Here is a 9506-nt window from a genome sequence, read left to right on the forward strand (position 1 = left end):
CTGTGCTCCGCTCCGCCGCGATAATTACCGGTAATTGGCAAAAGTGGGAAAAGTCACTTAAAAGTGGTGCTGCGCGCAGCTCCTATCGATCCCCTTTTTTACTCCCCACTTCAAGCCCGGCCGCTTAATCATGTGAAGTGCCATTGACTTATTGATCGCTCCTGTTTTGTTTTCCTCCCGTGCCGGGGAAGGAGCCGTGTTTACACGCGCGCAATTTTCATCTCCGAATCTTTACAAAATAATAATAATCATCATCATCATCGTAATAAAAGGCCTCGAAAAAGAAAGCGAGACTCGGCTGCTGAGCGCGAGGCGACGGCAAAACTTACCATTGCTATACAATAACTGAAGTTTATAATGAATCCCATTGTTAGTTTTTTCATTGTTTGGCTCCTGCAAGTAACGATAAATAACGACATTCAGTACGAGCGCGGCTCGCGGCTCCGGGCGGCCGCTGCGTGTGCCCCGCGCAGTCCCCGCCCCGCACGGCCCCGTCCCGCCCGGCCGAGGGGCTGCGGCGTCGGGACCGCGCTTCGGAACGGCCGGCACCGTAACGTTAGAGCTCGGAACGGGAGCAGCGATAGAGCGGTAGGAGTAGCGTTGGGCAGACTTACTTTCTCTTTCTCCACAAAGTCCACAAAAGCCGTTCTCTCAATCTCCACCGGCTGGCCCTGCCTGTCGTACAGAGCTAAGACGAAGTGGAAAAAATTGGATTTTCTCAGGTTGGAAGGCGGCTGTTTCTCGAAATGCGCCCGAGCCAGCCCCACGCCGCTGCGGGAGAGAACAAGACAAGGCGCGATGTGAGCGCGGAGCGGAGCGGGCGGCGGCGGAGCGGCGGGGCCGGGGGGGGCCGCACCTACCTTTGAGCGGCCGTGTTGGCATCCACCACTCCGGCCGTGTGCATCCACGAGCGGACCGGGTTCATGCCGCTGCCCAGCGGCTCCTCCTTCATGGTCGTTCCGCCTCGTGGTATATTTTCCTGAATCCCAAACATTAAAACGAGCGGGGGCGGCGGCAGCTCCTAAGCGAAAGGGGGGGACGAGGAGGGGAGCGCGGTGCGGTGCGGGCTCGGTCGGTGCCCCTCTCCGGAGGAGCGCTCGGTGCCGGAGCTCTGCGGGAAGAGAGTCCGCTCCGAGCCTCGCTGCCTTCCTCAGCGCGTCCTGCGCGGGCACCACATCAACAATTTGCGGAGTTCTTCTGCGCGGCCGCGCGGGTGGCGTTCCAGCTTGGAGGTTCGGAATGGTAAGAAGGGGGAAAAAAAGGGGGGGGGAATAAAAGAAAAAGGGGGAAAAATGGGGGAAAAAAGGGGGGGAAAAGGGAAAAAAATGGGAAAAAAATGGGAAAAAAAATAAAAAAGAAAGAAAAAGTGGAACTACAGCCGGCGGCACTGCGAGGTTTGGGGGTTTGGGGGGTTGGTTTTTTGGGGGGTTCGGGGTTGGTCGGGGTTGGTTTTTTTTTTGTCGGCAGAAGAAATATTGTTGTTGTTGTTTTGTAGATGCGCTCAACGTGGTGTCATCCTAGTGGAAACAGCATCAAAAAAAAAAAAAAAAAGGCTTCAGGACACCGCTGAATCGACCACTTCTGGCAAAGCTCTCCTGCTCCAAAAGACAAATAAACGCAAAAATGATTACCGCGGAGGTGTTCCCGGGCACAGGAGAGCGGGGCGCGGGCCCGTGGCGTCTCGCGGAATGGACGGCGGCGCGCGGAGCCCGGCCCTCCCTCCCCGAGGAGCGCGCCCTTCCCGGGAGCCGGGCCCCGCACCGCGGGAGCCGCGCTGTCAGCGCTGACGCGCACAGGGGCGGAGCAAGAGCCATATATGGCCCGCACGGCCCGGCCCCGCATCCGCGCCTCCGCCGCTGCAGCCGCCGCCGCCGCGCTCCTGCCGGCCCCTGCCGGCCCAGGCTGCTGGTGGAGGTGGGGTGAAGAGGGGGGGGCTGAAGGGGGGGGGTGGAGGCGCGTGGTGAAGAGTCGGAAGGAGATAATTAAAGAGGGAGATGATGAGGGTTGGGGAAGGAATGGGGAAGTGTGGGGAGAGAGGAGGAGAAAAGGAATAAAAAATTAAAATTGGAAATTATTAAAAAAAAAAAAAGAAAAAATGGTCCGAAGAAAGAATGGATAAGAGGAAAGTGAAATGAAGCTTGAGAAGTTTAAAGAGGAATGGTTAAAAATAATAAGAAATAAAAGGAAAAAGAATTTTAAAATATATATTAAAAAAAAATGAAAAGGGGGGAAAAAGATAAAGAAAATAATGAAAAAGGAGTGAGTGCACAACGCGACCGTGGGAGGGAGGCTGGGCTTTGCCCCGCAGAGAGGAGCTTCGGCACCTGCCCACCAGCACAGGGGGGTCCCGCCGCCCCGCAACTCTACCCCGTGCGGCGCTGGGCCGCGGGGCGCTGCGGGCAGAGCGCGGCCTGGGGCTGAGCCATGGGGGCTGGGGGGGGGCAGGACAAAGGCTGCGATGGGCACCGTCCTGGGGAGAGCAGAGCGCGGCCCTACGCGCACCCGCACACACACACACACACACACACACACACACACACACACGCACACACGTGAGGTTGCGCTCTGAGCCCCGTGTGTGCGCGGAGCCGCCCTGCCCGCATTGCGCGGCTCTTTCCGCCCGACCCGGCCGAGGAGTTCACCCCGCTCGGGTGAACCGAGGCCGGTCCGGACGGTCTCGTAGCGATGAATCGGTGCGAATGGAATCAGTCCGCCCCGAGCTGTCGGGAAAAGCCGCTCCTTCCTCCGAGGGGTGAGGGAAAAGCTGCGTTAGAAAGCAATCTATTTTGCTGGTGTTGGGGGTTAATGACTATTGCCAAAGATAAGTGAATTATCAAAGCTGTTGCTCTACCCGATCTCAAAATCCATTACATTGCTGGCCGTCTAATTAAATACGTAAGTATAATAAAATCATATTTTATGACTATTTGAGGGTAATGAGATTAGTCTTTAGAAGCGATCGCCACATATTAAAGATGCCACTGTCTATAGAATGTTAATAACCTTAAATCAAAGTGTATGGAAACTATTCATGATAAATTAAAAGAAAATTCCCGTGTTCATCAGCAGCGCGGAGAGGTGGAGGCGCAGCCCCAAAACGCGGCGGTGCCGTCCGGGAATGAGGGGGGAGGGGGACGCAAAGCGGCGGTGCCGGCAGCGCTGCGCGGATATTTGAGCGCTCCGGACGGGCGCGCAAAACGCGCGCATCTCAAAAGAAGCGAAAAAAATAACGCGACGAAGCCACAAAGGTGCGATATTTCCTACAGCGGAACAATGCCGAAGTTGCCCCTTCCCCGTGCTAACGAAAGCGTAATGCTTCAAATCATTTACAGTATCTTTAATTCAGATTACACGCGCCGAGGCGATTTAAATCTGATTACCAAATTAGGAGGTTTTAAAACAAATCCTTTTAAATCTGATACTGTTGACTAAAGAGGGGGGGGAAAAAAAAAGAAAGTTCCATAAGCCCATCGCATAAGGTAACGATCCTGCCCCAGAAAGAAAGGGAGTTTTAAACCTTTTTGACAACAAATGCAGCTGCCCCACTATTTTGGACGATATTAAGCGAAAATGAATGCAAATCTGTGTTCAGAAGCCATCTGGCCAGAAATAGGGGAATCAGCTGCTCCTCACAACAGGCTCTGAGGCTGAATCTATTTCAGCTCATTTTCTAGATCATCTGGTCCTGCACCCAAAGCGTGGAAAATACGGTCTTTATCATTCACCAACTTTATGTGGTGGGGTTTGTTGTTGGGTGGTTTTTTTTTGTAGTTGGGTTTTGTTGCTTTTTTTCCCCCCCTTCTCTCTTTATTTAGCTGGGATGGCTCCACGTTCCCCGCTCTCGGTCGGGCCACGGTACCGCTCCTGTCCGCAGCGGCCCGGCCCGTCTCTCCCCTCTGACCCGGGACCTCGCGGGGCTTTTTGTTCCGAGGCCGCTCGGGGGGGTGGGCAGCTCCTCGCAGCGAGGCCCGGCGCCGGGCGAGCAACGGGCTGCGGGGGCTGCCGGGGGCGGCCCGGGCCCTCCCGATTCCGCAGCCCTCCTCCTCCTCCTCCTTTTGCTCGCCGAGTCTCCCTTTTGTGTGAATTTACGGGGTGAGGCTTCAGTGATCCCCCCCCGCAAATTTGCATTTAAATAGCGACATCAAGCGATTCGCGTGCCACACACCAGTGGGCTCCCAGATGTCGCTCAGATGGCCGCAGCCCAGCTGTCCCCCGAGCCGGGCCGAGCGCTCCCGACCCCCGCGGCCCCCTCGCCCCGGGTACCGCCCGCCGCGCCCGGCCCGGAGCCACCCCCCACCCCCACCCCCCCCTTGGCCGCAATAAATCACCTCCGAGGATCCCTTCCTCCTTTCGCATATAATAACGCATAATCACGTACTGTACATGGATCGCGCAGATTAAAATTGATAGCCTCATTTCCACAGCTGTTATAGGATTCTCCTAAACTTTATTATTATTATTATTATTTTGGTGGTGCTGTTCCTCGGGACAATCCTCGTGGGACTATTAGCTTAATTATTACACTTTATTTTTTTATTATTTTTTTTAAACTTCATTTCCCCCCCATCCCTCCCCCCCCACGCCGCCTTTCGAGGGTTTCCATCACACAACGCGGAGCCCCGCGTGGATTTGGCCACGCGGACCCTGTGGGGCTCTCCCAGCTCCTCTCCCTTTGGATCGGCCCCGGCCCCGCACCCCAAGTCCCGTTGGGATGGCACTGACCCGCACTGCGCTGCGCGGAGCTCCTTTGGGGGGGGGGGTACGGAGGGACCCGCGCAGCTTCCGCGCACCTCTCTCACTTTTATTGTTCGAAGGCGCCGCTGTTATTAACGCGCTGGGTTACACGGGTGTAATTGATGCCCGACTGAACAGAAACAAATCTTGGCTAACTCTCGTTTCCCGTGTTGCGGTGCAGTGATAAATGGGTATTTTCGGGTATTTTCGGTAACGGCGGAGGATGCCCAGGTACGGCCGCTCCGCTTTCGGGGGGCGGGGGCTGCCCGCTGACGGGCACCTCCCGATACACACGCGAAGGGGAACGCGCTGCGGAGGAGGCAACGACGGCGGGGTCCCCTGCGGCCGCTCCGCGCGGCGCCGCGTAACCCGCACCCGGCGCCCGGGGCCGCTCAGCGGGCGCGCAGGGCTGGGATCGCACCTCCGCTCGGCCTCCCCTCCGCCCGCTTCTACGCCTCCGTCTCCCGGTTCGGGCCAAGTTCGGAACTTGGCTGAAATTCCAATTCCCGATCAGCCCGCGTCCGGAGAAGGGCCGAGGGATAACCGAGCTCCCGGCGTGGGCGCACACATCCGCGCCCCGAGCGGGGCCATCCGACGGCTGCGGGCAGCCCGCTGTCCCGCTGCGCGCCCTGCGGGGCACAAGCCGCGCACTGCGGAGCCGCTGTGCTCGGCACAGGCCTCGGGCTGCGCGGGGCTCTCGGGGCACAGGACGTCTGCACCTCTCGGGTCCCTTCGGGCAGCTCTGCCCAAGTCTCTCTACGCCTGCCCCGCGCCCTTCCCGCGGCCCTGCGCTCTATTTGCGCACCTCTCAGCCGGGCTGCGCGGCGGGGGGAGCGGCGTGGAGCGCGCTGGGCGGTGTGGAACCGTTCTGCTGAAGGTACCTCTCTGCCCTGCACTCCTCCAGGAGCGCTTCCACCCCCCGCTCCCCCGATATTGTTAAAGGAAGAATTAGTTCTCGACAGAACGAGGCTGAAAGTTGCCCCGTGCCCGCACAACAGGCTCCGCACGGAGCTGCTCATCTGCGGGCACCGCCCGGCTGCGGCCCGCTCCCAACGCTGCTCCGCCGGGGCCGCCCCCGCGGTGCGGTGCGGTGCGGTGCGCGGGGGGCTGCGGCCGGCCGGCTCCTCCCGCACAGCGAAAACAATATGAGGGGAGTGCGACTGAACAAACAAGGATCGATCAGATAATTTCAGATATTATAATTGGCTTTAATTAAACACACTTCGTTCTAATTAACTCTGAAATTTTAGCATGCTTTGGGACGTTGGTGTCTGATTTGATATTGTCAGTCCAGATGTCCTAATAAAATTCAATCCTCCACTCAAGACTTCAATATTCACTAAGAACAAAATGCAAATTAAATGTAAAACCTAAAGTATCGCCAAAGGTATAATCAAGAAAGGTGTCTCAAAACTTCTCACTTTTTATTACGCAGTAGTTAGAAAATGCAGATTACATCCTAACAAGACCTCAGCTGAATAATATAAACCTTAACTCTTTCCTGGTCAAGGCTCGCTCTGCCCTGAAGGGATTCGGGGCGGCAGATGCCAACGCTCAGCGGGACCGGCGCTTTGCGGGCCGCGTCCCCTCGGGCTGTGCCCGCTGCTGAGCGGAGCTTTGGGCTGTAGCGCTGCCCCCGGCGGGGCGAGGCGGGCACCGAGCACCGGGCACCGGGCACCGGGCAGCCGCTACCCTCGGGGGACAGAGAGGGAGGATGCCCCCGAGCCCAACGCTGCCCCGCACGACTCTCGAGAGCCTCCGTGGCCCGTCTCAACCCTTAAGGGCTGAGGGGCCCGTCCCGCTCCAGGAGCTCCCCGGGTTCGGGCAGCGCTGCGGGAATCTTTCAGCCTAGCGCCGAGCGATGCGCGGAGAGGAGCGAGCCGGACTAAGGGAGAAGGGCAGATCCCGCATTAAACGTTTGTATGTTTTCCATGCTAATGGAGTCACTTAACGCCGTTGCTAATTTAACTTTTTCAAAAGGCCACAGCTCGGCGATTTGCATTTTCTTTAGGATATTGAAACAGAGAAAACTGCTGGGCGGTGAGGCTGCCCAGAGCATAGCTGGGGGCCATGCAGAAATAAAAACAGAGGAAGAAAAGAAGAAAGAAAGAAACTGCCTTCTCTTCTAGACTATTAATAAGCAATTTGTCCCGCTGAAATTTACATTGCAAAGACAAACGCGTCGGGCTCCCGGCTGCTCCCCCCCCAGGGCAGCTCCTCCGCTCCCCCCGGCCCGCACCGCCCCGCGCAGCGCAGCGCCGGCTTTGGGCCGACAACAAGTGCTGGAGCGGAGCTTCCCCCGCGCATCTCCGCTCCGAGCGGCTGTAGCGTGGGGACCGTGTGCCATCTACAGGACAGTCTGCTCCGAGCCTCAGAGCCGCCTCGCTCTCGGCACACGCTGCTGATCGCTGTTTGAACTTCGGAGCGTCAGATTAAAAAACTTTACAGATAATAAAGGGCTGCGGCGCTGCCCGCGAGTTTTTTAAGGCGTTAGATGAAAAGATATGAAATGTAAAGATAATGCGATTTGATTTGTTAGTCTAACTCCACGATTTGAGAGTTGATGTCCCCACAGACCGGGCTCGCTTTTTCCCTTTATTTATTTTTATTAAAACATCAATCTACTCTGGAGCTGAGTGAACTCCGTTTCACCTAGAGAACATAAAATTCTCCATCCCAGGGAAATAAGCACCTTTCATAAATCAGCGGTATTCCTGACACATCGATCAATTTTGGGTTGTTAATCCGAAAGGAGGAGTTTTAATTGCTTCCTCCGTTTGCAGCCCGGGCACCTCGGCCGGCGGCTCCGGCGGCGCCCGGCTCCTCTTTTGTGCGGAGGGGAGGGGAAAAAAAACCCGGAGACGCGGCCGAGACCCGCGCGGCACCGCGCAACCTGCGCGCAGGACGGGACAGATGCGCGGCGAGGCGGGACGCTTGCGGGCGCGCATCCCCCGCGATCTCCGCTCCCATCCCATCCCATCCCACCCCATCCCATCCCATCCCATCCCAGGTGAGCGGGTCCATCCCAGGTAAGCGGGTCCCCCCGCTGCCCCCCGCCCGCCGCGCTCCGTCCCTCTCAGCGCGCAAAAGGTGCGCACCCCGGCGCGCAGCGGGAGCGAGCCCCGCGCTTACCTTTGGCGGCCAATGGGGCCGGGGAGAGCTTTGCCCAGGGAAAGCCCCGACCCGCGCGGAGGGCACTGTTTATTGAGGAGGGGAACGGCGGAGGAGTGCGTGCGCTCTGCGCGCTTTACCACCACACTTACGGCCGAGCCTCGCTGGGGGCACGGAGCTGCGCGGAGCGCAGCAGTGCGCAAGCGCCCCCCCCGAGCTGCGCGGGCGGGGGGCGGGCGGGGGGCGCGGGGGACCCGCGGGGGTGGGAACGACGGCCTCGCCCCGGCCCCTCCCGGCCCCGCCCGGCCCCGCCCGGCCGATGCGAGCGGAGCCCGGCGCTGCCCGGCGGTGCGCGGTCCTCACGGCGCAGCGCTTTGGGAACGCAACAGTTTTCTCCGCCGTGCGCGACGCGGGGGGGGGGGGAAGAGCCGGAGCTGCGGATTCAGCGGCGGTGAGGAGCCGGCCCGGCCAGACAGGAGGGAGCGGTGCCATCGCGGTGCCGTGTTAACAGACAGCGGGGTTCGAAAAACTTTGCGTCCGCTTGAATGTTTGGTTTTGGAACGCGTGTGATGGAACCGCACCGCGGTCACGGGGATCCCACCGGCCAGGAGCAATTCGGCTCTGTTTATTTCTGCTTTTCTCTCCTCCCTCCTCCAGCTCAGCTCAAGGACTCGTGCAGCATTGGTTCGTTTCGAGGAGGGAAGCTGCAGTGAGACTCGGAGCCCCGCTCACACAGACGCTTTCTAGTGATGCAGCACCGCTGTAAGTGATGTGAGGTTACAAGAAGTGAAGGTGTTTAGGGAAAAAAATAAATAAATAGCACTGCTTCCAAGACAGGTGGATTCCTGTAGTGAAGGGCAGTTCAGGAATGGAGCTACATGTATTAAAAATAAGCCCATCAATGCTGACCTTGGTTGTACATTCAGATAACATTCCCTTTTGGGTTTGTTCTGCCGGCAGCTACTTTCTGGTTGGGTTTAATTTGTGCAGGCATTCACCTTTGGAGATCGGGTAGGTATTGGTGCTGCCCAGCCCTCTGCATCTGTATGCAGTTGTTTGCAGTGCCGGGGCTGTCCCGCTGTGTCCCGGGGAGCACAGAGTTGAGGGTGTGGGCTGGAGAACTTTGGGTGCTCTTCCAATGGGCTCCATTCCTACAACGATGCTTGGAAAACTGCAAGCACTTCTTTGAAAGTCTTCCAGAGCCAAAAGGGAAAAAGGGCTTCTGTGGCCTCTGAAACCAACAGGAACGTGGGGAAAGCTGGGCCTGAGCCCTGGTGACTTCACTCAACCTGGCACCACGTCATAAACTCAGCAGCACTCTGCTTTCAGTGCAGGGTGAGTGCTCTTTGCATAGAAGTGGAAGCGCTCCTGGTTAAGAAGCCGCACACTGTGGTTCTCAGAGCATCTCTCCATGGGGCAGCGTGGGGCTGCCGTGTGCTCTCCCAAAGCTTCCACCTTCAGAGCCAGCAAAGAGCCACGCAGTGGAATGGTGCCTCTCTCCCCCTGCTGCGAGGAGCACGACCGACCCATTGTTAAAACATAAAAAGATCATCTATTTTTCACCCCCTCACTGTGCTCTGCAGAAAAAGAGAAAGCCTGATTGTGCCCAAGCCTTTGAAATCAGCAGCGTGAAGACAAAGCAGGAGGTGTCCGAACAACAT

General features: G+C 57.9%; 1 protein-coding gene and 1 long non-coding RNA gene across 2 annotated transcripts in view; one reads left to right on the forward strand and one right to left on the reverse strand.

Annotated features, from left to right (window-relative positions):
* LOC107316275 (transcription factor COE3) overlaps positions 1-1118 on the reverse strand; it is a 5612-nt gene extending 4494 nt beyond the window's left edge. The window contains exons 1-3 of the mRNA XM_015867567.2: positions 861-1118; positions 615-771; positions 330-393 (exon numbers count right to left, since the gene is read on the reverse strand). Coding sequence (XP_015723053.1) covers positions 330-393; positions 615-771; positions 861-994 — 355 coding nt within the window. The 5' untranslated portion in view covers positions 995-1118. The remainder of the gene's footprint in view (positions 1-329; positions 394-614; positions 772-860) is intronic.
* Positions 1119-1124: 6 nt separating this feature from the next.
* LOC107316279 lies at positions 1125-2218 on the forward strand. Its single transcript, XR_001556260.2, has 2 exons — positions 1125-1242; positions 1496-2218. It is a non-coding gene; the product is annotated as an uncharacterized LOC107316279 (long non-coding RNA).
* Positions 2219-9506: the final 7288 nt, after the last annotated feature.

Source organism: Coturnix japonica, chromosome 6 (genome assembly GCF_001577835.2).
Source record: "Coturnix japonica isolate 7356 chromosome 6, Coturnix japonica 2.1, whole genome shotgun sequence".
NCBI lineage: Eukaryota > Metazoa > Chordata > Aves > Galliformes > Phasianidae > Coturnix > Coturnix japonica.